Source organism: Vulpes lagopus, chromosome 21 (assembly GCF_018345385.1).
Source record: "Vulpes lagopus strain Blue_001 chromosome 21, ASM1834538v1, whole genome shotgun sequence".
In the NCBI taxonomy this organism is placed as follows: domain Eukaryota; kingdom Metazoa; phylum Chordata; class Mammalia; order Carnivora; family Canidae; genus Vulpes; species Vulpes lagopus.
Window position 1 is genome coordinate 8,894,025 of NC_054844.1, and position 15,002 is coordinate 8,909,026.

The 15,002-nt window shown below is 41.0% G+C and overlaps 2 protein-coding genes across 7 annotated transcripts in view; one reads left to right on the forward strand and one right to left on the reverse strand.

The window, feature by feature from the left end:
- The window catches only part of DPPA3 (developmental pluripotency associated 3), a 49,905-nt gene that overhangs the window by 33,850 nt on the left and 1,053 nt on the right, over positions 1–15,002 (reverse strand). For 4 of the 6 annotated variants that reach the window (XM_041735737.1, XM_041735740.1, XM_041735739.1 and 1 more), the window contains exon 2: positions 4,216–4,288. The exons of the other annotated variants lie outside the window; for them this stretch is intronic. The gene's annotated coding sequence lies outside the window, so the exon portion shown is untranslated. The remainder of the gene's footprint in view (positions 1–4,215; positions 4,289–15,002) is intronic. 6 annotated transcript variants of the gene reach the window in all.
- On the forward strand, positions 1,147–5,808 carry GDF3 (growth differentiation factor 3). The gene is made up of 2 exons (XM_041735743.1): positions 1,147–1,971; positions 4,076–5,808. Exons 1-2 carry the CDS (start codon positions 1,704–1,706, stop codon positions 4,903–4,905), a joined length of 1,098 nt encoding a protein of 365 aa, XP_041591677.1. The 5' UTR covers positions 1,147–1,703; the 3' UTR covers positions 4,906–5,808.

The following is a 15,002-nucleotide window of genomic DNA, read 5'->3' on the forward strand; positions in this document are numbered from 1 at the left end:
TTTATTCTTCACTCTGTGAGACAAGAACCCTGGAATCCTGCAACAATATGGGTGCCAGACAAATACAGTCTTTGAATGCCAAGCTAGAGTTTTGATTTTATCCTGTAGATGATGGGAAACTATTATTATTACTTTAAGATTTTATTTATTTAAGAGAGAGAGAGAGAGGGAGCAGTAGAGGAAGAGGGAGAAACAGACTCCCCACTAAGCAGGGAGCCCAATGCGGGGCTCGATTCTAGGACCACAGGATCATGACTTGAGCTGAAGGCAGAAGAGACATTTAATCAACTGAGCCATCCAGTCTCCCATCTAAATGGGAGACTATTATATATTAGACACAACATTTTGTTTTTCCTTTGAGGGAAACAAGTTCTTAGAATAGGTGGTATAAAAGAATGTAAAATAAAGTTCGTGTTCTCAAAAAGCATGAAAATTAGTTTGGCAAGAAAGCAGCTAATTCTTCTATAGCATTTGGAAATCTCCTAAGGGGTTTGTAAAATGACAAAATACAACACCAGAAATTGATGTATGCTGCCATAAACTCAGTAACCTCCATGCCTTTCCACGGTTGTTCCTTCAGCCTTGAATACACGATTGTCTTGCTGAAAAATGTCTACCTCATCTTTGAAGCTCTCTCCTCTGGGAACACTCTATGCTTGCCATTTGGCAGGCATTGTGCAGAACGTTTTAAAGACATCATCTTTTCAGAGTCCTATAACGAATCAGAAGGTCAGCTTTTCTTTTCAGGTGAGAAAACAAAAACTTCAGAAGGTGAAGTGGCATGCCTAATTTCATATAACGAAAAAGTAATGGAATCAAAATTAACCCAGTCAGTCCGATTTTTGACTTTTAATCAGGAAGGGCCAAGTTAGGGGCGCCTGGCTGGCTTAGTTGGAGGAACCCCTTGATCTTGGGGTTGTGAGTTCAAGCCGCATGTTGGGTGTAGAGATTACTTAAATAAAACTTTAAATATAAAGGAAGGGTAAAGTTAGGTGAACAAAATTCAATCCCTCTTAGAGCTGAAAACAGTGTAGATTGAATTCCTTGGGTGAAGTTTTCTCCTCCTTTTTAAAAAAATATTTTATTTATTTATTTATTTATTCATGAGGGACACACAGAGAGAGGCAGAGACAGACAGAGGGAGAAGCAAACTCCTAGTGGGGAACCTGATGTGGGACTTGATCCCAAGACCTGGGATCACACCCCGAGCTGAAGGCAGATGCTCAGCTGCCGAGCCACCCAGGCGTCCCAAGTTGGGTTTCCCACATCGTTGTGGATATGGTCTAATGGAAATCCACCTATGTATTTGTCAGTGACAAGACTTTGCATTTTTCATTACTATTCTAGCACCTTACCTCAAAGCCTTACACATATAGATGCTTAATCAATGTTTGTTAAATGAATAAATGCATGTATCCTTTCCACTCTGTCTACCGCTGACAAACCTCAAATTTTTGTAGTGAGGTCTCTGCATTGGTAATCTTTGTTTTGTGAACTTTTGAGGGGAAAGAGTAGAGCAAAAGAAGAGAAAAAAAAAATTCGATGTCCTTTCACATCCAATTGCCTTTGAGGAGCTGGGAAGAGAGCAATTCACACTTGATAATCTTACATCAGATAAAATTAGCAGCACTTGAATTGCCAGGCAGTCAGGCACTAAGGCTCTCTCCATCCCAGCTAGCAAGCTTGGTCTCAGTTCAGAGGCCATGATTCCTTCCCGGACTGTCTTGGCTCTCCGCCTCCTGTTAACTCTGGCTTTGGCCCAAACATTCCAATTTCAAGAACATGTCTTTCTCCAATTTCTGGGCTTAGACAAAGTGCCTTCACCCCAGAAGTTCCAACCTATGCCTTCTATCTTGAAGAAAATTTTCCAGGATCAAGAGGCAGCAGCGATCAATGGGGACTCCCAAGATGTATGCTACATAAAGGATCTTGGTATCAGTGGGAACATACTCCGACTTCTCCTGGATAAAGGTAAGGAAATTAGAGTGCTTTCTAGACAAAGGTGTGGCAGTAGATGGAATGAAGAAGAAGGACAAGGTCACAATTACCAGGGGGTTTGTAGAAGGCCTTGTGCTGGTAGTTTACATATTTTATCTCATTTAATCCTGACCACATCCCGAGATTCAAAAGGTAGGTTTTCTTATCAGCTTTTTAACAATAAGGAAAGTAGGTCTCAGACAGTAGATAACCTGTAAGCTATTCAAGATCATACAGCCAGTGCGTGAGCAAAGTCAGGGTTCAAAACAGGTTTTTTCTGAACCGACCCTTTTGTACTACAGGTAAGGGGGTTGGAGTGAGGGTGCAATTATGGCTCAGGTATCACTCTTCAGGCCACAATTTATGCATTGTGGTGCCTTTGATATGGCAAGCAGGGGGCGGTGAGCATTTGGAGTCCAGTTTGCCTTGGGGACTCTTGCTTCCGGTCTCCACACCTCCCCACTACTTTTAGATAGAAATGGCTTGTGATTTGTGAGTACAGAGCACTGATATATATGCCATTGTCATGCCCTTCAGATGAGGATCTGATTGACATTCTATAATTTGTCAAACTGACACCACCCACCAAAATTGCCTAGGCTGACTGTTAAAAGTAGACTCTCTAAATAAATAAATAAATAAATAAATAAATAAATAGTTGGTTCTCCTTACCGGTTCCTGAGCCTCACTCTCCCACCCAATTCTTATTCAAAGCCAGAGATGGGTGTTGTAATCTGCATTTCTGTAAAGCTTCCCAGGGTCGGGGGATGGGGATCAGAAGAGGAATGGAGAACCCCGATTGGTTGGTTTTACAGTAACTGGAGAGAAAATTTGGAAAATTTGAATACTTATTTGTCCTGGAAGCATTTCTGGGATACCTACTATGTGCTGGGAACTGTGTTTGGCTATGCGAATATAGAAATTAAAGATAAAGTCTGCCTTTTAAGAGTTCATAAATGATAGAAGAAAAAAACTTGTAAAAAGGAGATAGAAAAACATAAAACTGCCACACTTTATGCTAAGTATTATTATGTTAAAGACTCTAGGCCTTGGGGGTGGGGGTCCAGGCACAATTCCAGGAGGAAGGTTAAAAGGGATGGGAAGCTAGTTGAAGAGTTTTCCTTGGAAAGAGTAGAAAACAGCCATGCAAAAAACTATGATTTTTGTGGTGACCATAATCCCATCAAATGATACAGGAAAGGGCGTAATTTTGACATTATCCATCCCTAACCTCCACATAGAGAAAACCATTATAAATAGTTTATACATATATTATTCCAGACTTTTTTCCTTTGTGTATATTTATGATAGAAGCTTTTATTTTTTTAATAAATGGGGTCATACTATGCATTACTCAAGTATTATGACTATCTCATACAAATCAGAACTAAAGGTTATAATTATCTCACTTTATTTTTTTATTTCTTAAAAACTTTATTTATTTATTCAATGAGAGAGAGAGAGAGAGAGAGGCAGAGACACAGGCAGAGGGAGAAGCAGGCTCCATGCAGGGAGCCCAATGCCAGACTCGGGATCCCGGGATCACGCCCTGAGCGGAAGGCAGACGCTCAACCGCTGAGCCACCCAGGCGTCCCGATCCTTTTTTTTCCACCTAGAACGTTCTTAAACATTTTTGTGTCATGGGTCCCTTTGGCCTTTCTATTGAAGCTGATGGACCCCTTCTCAGAGTAATGGCTTACATACCTAAAATAAAATATTTAGAATTCCCAAAGAAATCAATTAAATATTACAATACATTTATAAAAATATTTGAAACCAAATGTGTGTATAGTAACATACATGGATGCTAGAGTTCCGTGAAAATAAAGAAGTAATTCTTTTTCCCATCCAAGTTCATGGACCTTCTAAATTCTATCCAGGACCCCTTGGGGACCTGTGGGTGTGAAGATAAGAAACTCTGGTCTCAAGTGAGGAGTGAGAGAAACAAATCCTTCCAATGGTAGGGTTTGAGTAACTCATCATTTTCTGCCCTTATTTTGTATATGTAGATATCATAGAACATCTGACACTTCTATCATATAGGTGGATATGAAGTCAAATATGTTATGGTGACTCTCACATCTCTGTTCCAATCCAGGTCTCTTTCTTTACTCCAAGAAACGTCCCCAAGCCTCCTCGTGCTTCCAGAAATTCCTCTACTTTAACCTCTCTGCCATTAAAGATAAGGAGCTGTTAACAATGGCCCAACTGGGCCTGGATTTGGGGCCCAACACTTACTATAAGCCAGGACCGGAACTGGAGTTGGCTCTGTCCCTTGTTCAGGAGCCTCACGGGTGGGGCCAGTCCATCCCTAAACCAGGTAAAATGCTCGTATTACAGTCAGTACCATGGCCTCAAGGTGTCGTCCACTTCAACCTGCTGGATGTGGCTAAGGATTGGAATAACAACCCCAGGAAGAACTTAGGTTTGTTGCTAGAGATACTGGTGAAAGGAAACAGAGACTTTGGGGTGAATTTTCAGCTTCAGGACACCTGTGCCAGACTGAGACAGTCCCTTCATGCTTCCCTGCTGGTGGTGACTCTCAACCCTGAGCAGTGCCACCCTTCATCCCGGAAAAGGAGGGAAGCCATCCTTTTCCCTAAGGCTTCTTGCCAGAACCTCTGCCATCGTCACCAGCTATTCATCAACTTCCAGGACTTAGGTTGGCACAAGTGGATTATTGCTCCCAAAGGGTTCATGGCAAACTACTGCCATGGAGATTGTCCTTTCTCACTGACCACCTCCCTCAACAGCTCCAATTATGCGTTCATGCAAGCCCTGATGCATGCGGTTGACCCAGAGATCCCCCAGGCTGTCTGTATCCCCACCAAGCTGTCCCCCATTTCCATGCTCTATCAGGACAATGATGACAATGTCATTTTACGACATTACGAAGACATGGTGGTTGACGAATGTGGATGTGGGTAGGCTGTTAGAAATAGAAGGAGTGCCCTTACAATAAATCTAATAAAATTAGAAACTTGGTTTATGACTTCTTGGATCTAAAATAACAATATATTAATGTTTAAAATTTGTCTTCTTGGAAAATCCATCATGATTAATGATCTCCCTAATTACATACACACACGGACACACACACACATTCAGCCCTAATGATCTAACAGTCATGATGTAAATAGGGAGATATTAAGCATAATTTATGCTAATAAATTAGAAACTGTCTTCCTAGAAAAAAAAAAATAAGTAACAGTCATGATGCACTTGACAGTATGTTAGACTCTAGATAGGAGACTGAAAAAATAAAAATAAAAAAAATAGATAGGAGACTGGCATTTATTGGTGGCCTATTATGGGCAGGCATTATCCTGTGTGTTACCTATAAACATCATTACAGGATGTTTCTTGAGGTAGGCCTTATTATTTATACTTCATAGATATTGAAGGTGAATAACAAATTTCCCTAAAGTCATCAACTTTCCCTGGCAGATCTCACAGGCTAACAACGTTACTTTTTTTTTAAACAATGTTACTTTAAAAAAAAATTATTTTGATGAGCACCTGGGTAGCTCAGTTGGTTAAGTAGTAGACTCTTGATTTTGACTCAGGTCGTGATCTCAGGATCCTGGGATTGAGCCCAGAGTCTGAATCAGTTTCCACGCTCAGGGGGGAGTATACTTGAAGATTCTGTCTCCCTCTTCCTCCGCCCCTCCCCCTGCTCATGTACACACGCTCTCAAATAAATAAATCTTTAAAAAAATTATTTTGAGACAATACAAAATTATAAGAAAAATATTATCAAAACTGTACCTGATATCTACATTTTGTTCTTGTCCTTTATTGTTATATATGATTATTTTTAAAAGATTTTATTTATTTATTCATGAGAGACACAGAGAGAGACAGAGATACAGGCAGATGGAGAAGCAGGCTTCTCACAGGGAGCCTGATGTGGGACTTGATCACCGGACCCAGGATCATGCCCTTTGCCAAAGGCACATGCTCAACTGCTGAGCCACCCAGGTGTCCTGTTATATATGATTTTTATAGCTCAGATCACACTGTACATATAATTTTTTTAAAGATTTTATTTATTTATTCATGAGAGACACAGAGAGAGAGAGAGAGAAGCAGAGACACAGGCAGAGGGAGAAGCAGGCTCCATGCAGGGAGCCCGATGTGGGACTTGATCCCCGGGACTCCAGGACCACGCCCTGGACCGAAGGCAGGTGCTAAACAGCTGAGCCACTGAGGGATCCCCTGTACATATAATTTTCTATCTTCCTGTATTCAACATTATCATAGGACTTCTTTTCATATCACCAACATCTTATGTAGATGTAGTTCTTTTAATAGGTGTATTATATACAATTAGATGATTATTTAGATACATATTTTACTTAAGAAATTTTATCATTGGGCATTATTATATTGTTTACAATTTTCATGGTGGAATACTGTTATGATTCTTTGTATATCATTGACCATATCTTGTCCCCACTTAGAAAAATTTTAGACATGGAATTACAGAGTCAAAGGCATAAATTGATTTCCATAATTAATAGAAAATGTACTGATATTAAATATGCATATGATGTAGGGTAAAATGCAAAATTCACACAGACTTCAAGTACAAAACTCTAGACTTGGTAGGATACTTGGAGTTGTAGCAGGAAGTAGGAGTTCACTCATCTTTCTTGTTGAGAGAACTAAAGCAGAAGTTTGTGAATCACTGCTTCATTTAGTCCCCCCCTTTTTTTTTAAGATTTTATTTATTTATTCATAGAAACACAGAGAGAGAATGAGAGGCAGAGACACAGGCAGAGGGAGAAGCAGGCCCCATGCAGAGAGCTTGACATGGGACTCATCCAGGGTCTCCAGGATCATGCCCTGGGCTGCAGGCGGTGCTAAACCACTGCACCGCCGGGGCTGACCAATTTAGTCCCTTTTTTAATGCCATTTGTCACTATCTTATGTCAACTTCACCACTCTCACCTGGATTATTGCCACAACTTTTAACTGAATTGTGGTTTTATTTTTAAGTTTTTAAAAATGTCAATTATTACAATTTAACTATATTACAAATACACGTATAGATGCCCACATAATATTCCCAGTCTCTTTTCCCATTCTCGTAATGAAACCACCATCCTGAAGTTGATATATTTTTTATTTATTTATTTATTTATTTATTTATTTATTTATTTATTTCAGAGAGAGAGAGAGAGCACAAGCATGAGCATGGGGAAGGACAGAAGGAGAAGCAGAGTCCCCACTGAGCAGGGAACCTGAGGTGGTACTCAATCCCAGGACCCTGGGATCATGATCTGAGCTGAAGGCAGATGCTTAACTAACTAAGCCACCCAGGCACCCCACTGAAGCTGATATGTCTTTCCCATTCTACAATTTGAATACATGTATTTGAAATCATAAATAGATAAATCATTGCTGCATAAATATGTAAACTTTATAGAAACAATATTGGAGTATATTTTTCTACAACATTTTTTCCCTCTACTATTTCACATATAATTAATTTTTCCCCCTCTGCTGAGTCATAATCCATTACATGTATATTTCACAATAGATTTATCCATTATTGAACACTGGAGGCATTCAAACAAACTGCTATAATCATTTCAATAGGATGGACACAAAGTCTCTTTGCAATCTCCTTGTCCAGCTGGGACTTCCTTGTAGCACAGCAGTGAAGGGGTAATTATAAGGAGAAGGGACTACAGAACTTGTAGCAACTCTGAATGCATATCCTTGAACACAAATAGAACTGATCGATAAAAAGCACCTTGTCAAATGCTGTTTGAACCAGGAACACTGTTCTGACAGGTTTTGGGGAGATTGGCTTTAGACATACCATTTAGAACAAGTTAGTGGAACAATCAGGATGTTGCCAACAATAGTAACTATGTCAATATGTTTACAGAAGTACTTTCAAATTATATATATTTTAAAATTTTATTTATTCATGAGAGACACAGAGAGAGGCAGAGACACAGGCAGAGGGAGAAGCAGGCTCCATGCAGGGAGCCCAATGTGGGACTCATCTCGGGGCCCTGGGATCATGCCCTGAGCCAAAAGCAGACGCTCAACTGCTGAGCCACCCAGGTGTCCTGCAAGTTATACTTGTTGAAGAAAGAGCTAAGATCACTGTAACAGAAGACGGTTGTTTTGGTAAAGGTGGCAATGGTTTGGTGGGGCTTCTGCGGTCCCAGCATTCTTGGTAGTCCATTCAGGCTTGAACAAGTGAATATGATTGGTATAGACAAAATTCATAAAAATTCACCTGCAAACCAGTCATCAATATATGAGTTTACAATAAGATTCCAAGGGAAGAGGATTAGCCAGCATAGTATGTTTGATTGAAAAGTGCACATGGAAAACAAGTTATCGTAATATTTATTTTGGAAATCAGAGGAAGGGAATTAGCTAAATGATCTAAATGGTGAGATTTATTAACCTCCAGGTGCAAACAGTAGAGGAATTGTAGTCATTTCAGATCATACCTTCCTATTAACATTCTTTAATCAGTCTACATGTTTGCTTGGATAATGGCTTTCTTATTTATAATATCACATGCTAAGCTTTGTTGATTGAGTAAATAAGCTGCTCATTTGATTGGGGTGATCCCAGATTATGTTGGACAAACATTATAAATCATCTTGTAGGGCAGTTTATTTCTGAAGTAAATTATCTGTTTTATTTCACTGAGGGACGCCTGGGTGGCTCAGTGGTTGAGCATCTCTCCTTTGGCTCAGGGCGTGATCCCAGGGTCCGGGATGGAGTCCCACATCAGGCTCCCTGCAGGGGGCCTGCTTCTCCCTCTGCCTGTGTCTCTGCCTTTCTGTGAATAAATAAAATCTTTTTTTTTTTAAGTTTCATTTCATTGAAGTGATATTTATTTTTATACACTATCATTTTTTTTTTAAATAACATTTTTTTTTTTTTTTTTTTTTATGATAGTCACAGAGAGAGAGAGAGAGAGGCAGAGACACAGGCAGAGGGAGAAGCAGGCTCCATGCACCGGGAGCCTGACGTGGGATTCGATCCCGGGTCTCCAGGATCGCGCCCTGGGCCAAAGGCAGGCGCCAAACCGCTGCGCCACCCAGGGATCCCCACTATCATTTTTTGATGATATATATTTACTGAACTTTAGGATCAGCATAACAATAACTTCTTGAACAGTATGTTTGAGGGCAGCCCTGGTGGCGCAGCAGTTTAGTACTGCCTGCAGCCCGGGGTGTGATCCTGGAGACCTGGGGAACTGGGATCGAGTCCTGCGTGGGGCTCCCTACGTGGGGCCTGCTTCTCCCTCTGCCTATGTCTCTATGAATAAATAAATAAAATCTTTAAAAAATAAATAAATACAGTATGTTTGGGGGAAAAACCTGGTTATTCAATCTTCTCCTTGATTGAGTTCTAGGTAAATAGAAATTTACTGTAAATGGCACACCTGGGTGATTGAGTCAGTTAAGTGTCTGCCTTTGGCTCAGGTCATGATCCCAGGGTCCTGTGATTGAGCCCTATGTGGGGCTTCCCCACTCGGCAGGGAGTCTGCTTTTCCCTCTCCTCCCCATCTGTGCTCTCTTCTCTGTTTCTCTCTCTCTTAAATAAATAAAACCAAGAAAGAAAGAAAGAAAGAAAGAAAGAAAGAAAGAAAGAAAGAAAGAAAGAAAGAAAGAAAGAAAGAAGAAAGAAAGAAAGAAAGAAGAGAGAAAGAAAGAGAGAAAGAAATTAAGAAATTTACTGTAAGGACTAGTTTTGGTAAAACAGGTAATCTGATCCGAAAGTGCTTAGTAAAAAAAACCACAAAACGCTTAGGAGATATTGAATTTGAGATTTTTTAAAAAAAGATTTTATTTATTTATTCATGATAGACATAGAGAGAGAGAGGCAGAGACACAGGCAGAGGGAGAAGCAGGCTCCATGCAGGGAGCCCGACATGGGACTCGATCCGGGACTCCAGGATCACACCCTGGGCCAAAGGCAGGTGCTGAACTGCTGAGCTACCCAGGGATCCCCTGAATTTGAGATTTTAGAAGAGAGATGGACAAAATCAAAATGGTTTCTTTAAATCAACTGGCATTAAAATATTAGAACAGAAATAGGTAATTATAAAATGCAATCATACCACTGTTAGTGGTATTTTTTTTTAAGATATTTATTTATTTATTTATTTATTTATTTATTTATTATTTATTTGAGAGAGACACAGAGAGAGGCAGAAACATAGGTAGAGGGAGAAGCAGGCTTCATGCAGGGAGCCCAATGTGGGACTCCATCCCCGACCCTGGGATCACGCCCTGAGCCAAAGGCAGATGCTCAACCCCTGAGCCACCCAGGCATCCCTGTTAGTGGTATTAATCAAAGTATTAGAACAGTGAAAATACTAAAGAAGGAATACTTTCAGACTAGAATGGGGGAAAAAATAGTAGGTGTGAATAAAATTTAAAGTAAATAATAAACAATTGGGTCTATGTTATGGTAATTCTTTGACATGGAGCATGTAATTAAGTAGAGTCATATCTGCAGAGAATCCTCTGCATTTAAGGGAAGAAATTCAATCTCTCTCAGAACTCCTTGACTTCTCATTTCTCTGGGGCATTTCAACTGCCTTGGGCTGCTTTATTGGTAGGAAAGTGAGGGCTGACCTTGGTGAGTTATTGTCACTAGGGGTGGGGTGGCAAAAGAGTGTGGCCTACAGAAAACCACAGAGCGGTTGGAGGAACAATGCTGAGGTTGGTCAGCTGTACAAAAGGCCAGTACATCAGTTCACTCTTATACATATACATTCCAGAATTTCTGTCTCTGTCCCCACACCTGTCATTTCGATGAGGAGAACAAAGGTGAGAGAAATGGAGCCAAAATCAATCTCCTTATGAAGCAGGAGAGCTTGGTTCTTGTCTCATGGAGTTAAAGGATGAATCTCTCAGACAAAGGAGAGTGAGTAAATCGATAGTTTATTAAGTGAGGATATAGAGAACACTCTCAGGAGTGAGAAGGGTCCTGACAGGGTTGCCACTGTAGGTTTTTTAGACTGGTCTTTTATTGAAAACTTGACCAGGGAGCTTGCGGCCTTGAGATTCTTGTGCGGTCTTGGTTTGAGCAAGGACTGTTGAGAACACCCTTACTGACTGTGGTCTGGTCGTTTTCTGTGATTACACTGTAGCCACCAAAGAAAAATACACCCTAACATCTGGGGTCAGGTGGTCTGGTTTATTCCCTTATCTCTGGTTTTCTTATATCAGCATTTTAGAAACTTTGTTGTGTGAGCCTGATTCCATGGCCCCCTATCCATCTCTCCCTGCCTAGTCCTGTCTCTTACCCACTTACAGCTTGCAGCCCAGTGACAGAGACCTGAAATGTGCAGAATGTGACCTTCCATAAAGAACCCATGGCTGCCTTAATGCCTTCATGTTTATGTTTTTTTTTTTTTAATTTTTATTTATTTATGATAGTCACAGAGAGAGAGAGAGAGGCAGAGACACAGGCAGAGGGAGAGGCAGGCTCCATGCACCGGGAGCCTGACGTGGGATTCGATCCCGGGTCTCCAGGATCGCGCCCTGGGCCAAAGGAAGGCACCAAACCGCTGCGCCACCCAGGGATCCCTCATGTTTATGTTTTATTAAAGACTCGAAGAAACCTTATCTTAACAGCAGCTGGCCCCTCAAGGTCCTGAAGGCCTTGCTTCCAAATTCCTTAGAGACCTACACTATCCCTAACCCCGGCTAACGAACATATAGTCACTTCTTACAATCTCACTGCAGCTCTTTCTGCCCATGGGTCCTGTCCCCATGCTATAATAAAACCACCTTTTTGCACTCTAAAATATCTCAGGAATTCTTTCTTTCTTTCTTTCTTTCTTTCTTTCTTTCTTTCTTTCTTTTCTTTCTTCTTTTTTTGGGGGGGCGGAGGGTTAAAGATTTTTATTTGAGAGAGAGAGAACATGAGCAGAGGGAGAGGGGGAGGGAGAAGCAGACTCCCTGCCAAGCAGGGAGTCCCACCTGGGGCTTGATCCCAGGACCCTGGAATCCTAACGTGGGCAGACACAGATGCTTAACCAACTGAGCCACTCAGGCACCCCAAGAATTCTTTCTTGGCCATTGGGCTCCTTGATCCCGCATCAGTCCTTTCCCTGGAGAACGCTGGTCCTGGTGCAGAAGACCCAGATGGCCAGGGGCGCGCCAAGAGCCTGGTCACTTGAGGTCAGTAGGGAAGGGCACAGGCACTGTGACCACGCAGCGTCTGTCCTGTTAGCCTGGCAGCCTCAGAGCAGCTGCTGCAGCAAGTGGCCAGCCAGTCCAGGAGAAGCCCAGTTTAGAGCAGATTGTTCATGCAACACTGGTGCTCTGGGTCGCAGGGAGCAGCACCTGACACTGGCCACCAGGCCTTATTTCCCAGGACCTAGTGCAGTAATTGGCATGTAATAAACAATAACTATCGGTTCTGGGGGACAGGGGGTGGCCACAGCCCAGAGAACTGGTGACCCCTGCCCCCTGACTCCCAGAATAATCATTTCAGCTATTTAAATTTTTTTTTAAAAGATTTTATTTATTTATTAATGAGAGACACACAGAGAGAGGCAGAGACAGAGGCAGAGGGAGAAGCAGGCTTCCCACAAGGAGCCCCATGTGGGACTTGATCCCAGATCCTGGGATCATGCCCTGAGCCCAAGGCAGATGCTCAACCGCTGAGCCACCCCGGTGTCCCTAATCATTTCAGCTATTATCACAGAGTTTTCTGTGCTTTGCCTGTGAGTAGAATACTTGGAGTCGCTAAGCTCAAAATAAGATGTTGGCTGGTCCCAGAGACAGAGGGTAGCCAAGGTTGCAACTGAAAAAAGGTTTGGAGGGAGGTCAGAGAATGTAGAAGGGGTGTCTCTGGATTTGTTCTGTCCAAACACAGTTGAAGAGATAGATCCATGGGACTGCCAGGAGCACTGCCTTCTCTTACTTTTTGTTTAATTGTTTGCTTAGCAATATTAAACAGCAAGCTGGTACAATTATTTTGGGATAAAAATTGTATCACATATTTTGCAACCATTACCTTTGCCATGTTGCAGTGATGTGAAATTTATCTTTCTGAGAAAGATGCGCACAGATCTTTTGGAACCTTACTTGAGAATGGCTGGTTTAGCTATAATCTATATTTTCATCTTTCAAAAAAATAATAATTATGCAGTGATTAATACAGGTAATTGCCCAAGGTCTCCTGGAACAATAATTAAATCAATAGTTATTTTGAAGGGAAGAATATGATAACTGCCAAAGATATCAACAGAATACACACGGAAACTGAAAGGTGGGAGCAAATCTACCTAAACTTGACTCTTGATATAGGGGTCATAAGTTCAATTCCCATGTTGGGCATAGAGTTTACTTAAAAAAAAAAAAAAAAGCTAGAACAAAGGTAGGAAATAGATGGCAGAAATTGAAGATTTATTTACAGGGGGTTGAATTTGTTAATTATATTGCTTTTCTGCCCTCTGCTGATTAAAACAGGGAAGAGTAAGTTATTAAAATACATGATTCCTAATATCTGGAGGATCAAGGGTGTCCTTGAGAACATGATAAGACATATAGACTCTCCTCCAGAATATAATACACATAAATACAGAATATTTTGCAAATAATTTCAGTTGTTTCATGGAATCCCTGAAGTGTAAACTATAGGATTGTGAAGAACACATTCTTCTTGAGGTTTCTTTCTTCTTTGTTTCATTATTTCATTCTTCCTGGTTTCCTTCCTTCCTTTTTCTTTTTTTCTTAAAGATTTTATTTATTTATTTTTAAATTTTTATTTATTTATTCGTGAGAGACACAGAGAGAGAGGCAAAGACAGAAGCATAGGGAGAATCAGGCTTCTCGCAAGGAGTCTAATGCGGGACTCCATCCCAGGATCCCGGGATCATGCCCTGAGCCGAAGGCAGATGCTCAACCGGGAAGCCACCCAGGCGTCCCAAATTCAGTGGTTTTAATAACTATATTCACAAGTATAAATCCATTACAACTGTATAACTCCAGAAATTTTCATTAACCCCTAAAATAAATCCCATTTCCATTAGCACATAGTCCCCAAGTCCTCTTACCGCCTGCCCCCATCCTCTGGCAACAGTAAAGTACTTTCTATCTCTATGGATTTACCTCTTCTGGAAATCTCATATAAACAGAATCAACACGTAGTCTGTTGTGACTGGGTTCTTTCACCGAGGATAATGTTTTCAAGCTTCATCTGTGTTGTAGTGTGTATCAGTATTTCCTTCCTTTTAATAGCTGAATATTATTTCACTGTATGGATATGCCTCAACTTATTTATCTGTTTATCAGTTGATGGATATTTGAATTGTTTCTGCCTATTGACTAGTATGATCTTTTTTTAAGATTTTATTTTAAATTGTATTCTTTTTTTTTTTAAGAGAGAGCACATGGGTGAAGGGGGGGAAGAGGGAGAGAATCTTTTTTTTTTTTTTTAAAAGGTTTTGTTTATTTATTCATTAGAGACACAGAGAAAGAGAGAGAGAGGCAGAGACACAGGCAGAGGGAGAAGCAGGCTCCCTCAGGGAGCCTGATGTGGGACTGGATCCCGGGACTCCAGGATCAGGCCCTGGGCCGAAGGCAGGCCCTAAACTGTTGAGCCACCCAGGCATCCCTCTTACAAATAATTATTGTCATGACAGTGTATCATATCTGATAGTTCTGAGTTTTCTTTATATATATAGATATAGATATACATATACATATAGAAATAGATATAGATAGATAGATTTATTTATTTGAGAGAGAGAGAGAGACAGAGTAAGTGGGGGCAGAGGGGCAGAGGGAATCTCAAGCAACCCACCCCTACCCCCCACCGCCCTGCTGACACACAGCTCCATGCAAGCCTCAGTCCCACAACCCAGAGATCACAACCTGAGCTGAAACCAAGAGTCACCCAAGGCGCCCCGATTCTGAGTTTTTTTTAACACAAAATCTAATCAAAAGTACCCTTAATGACAAACATTCGATAAGAATTCTAATAGAAACAAACTCGAATTATACTTTGCCTTAACTATC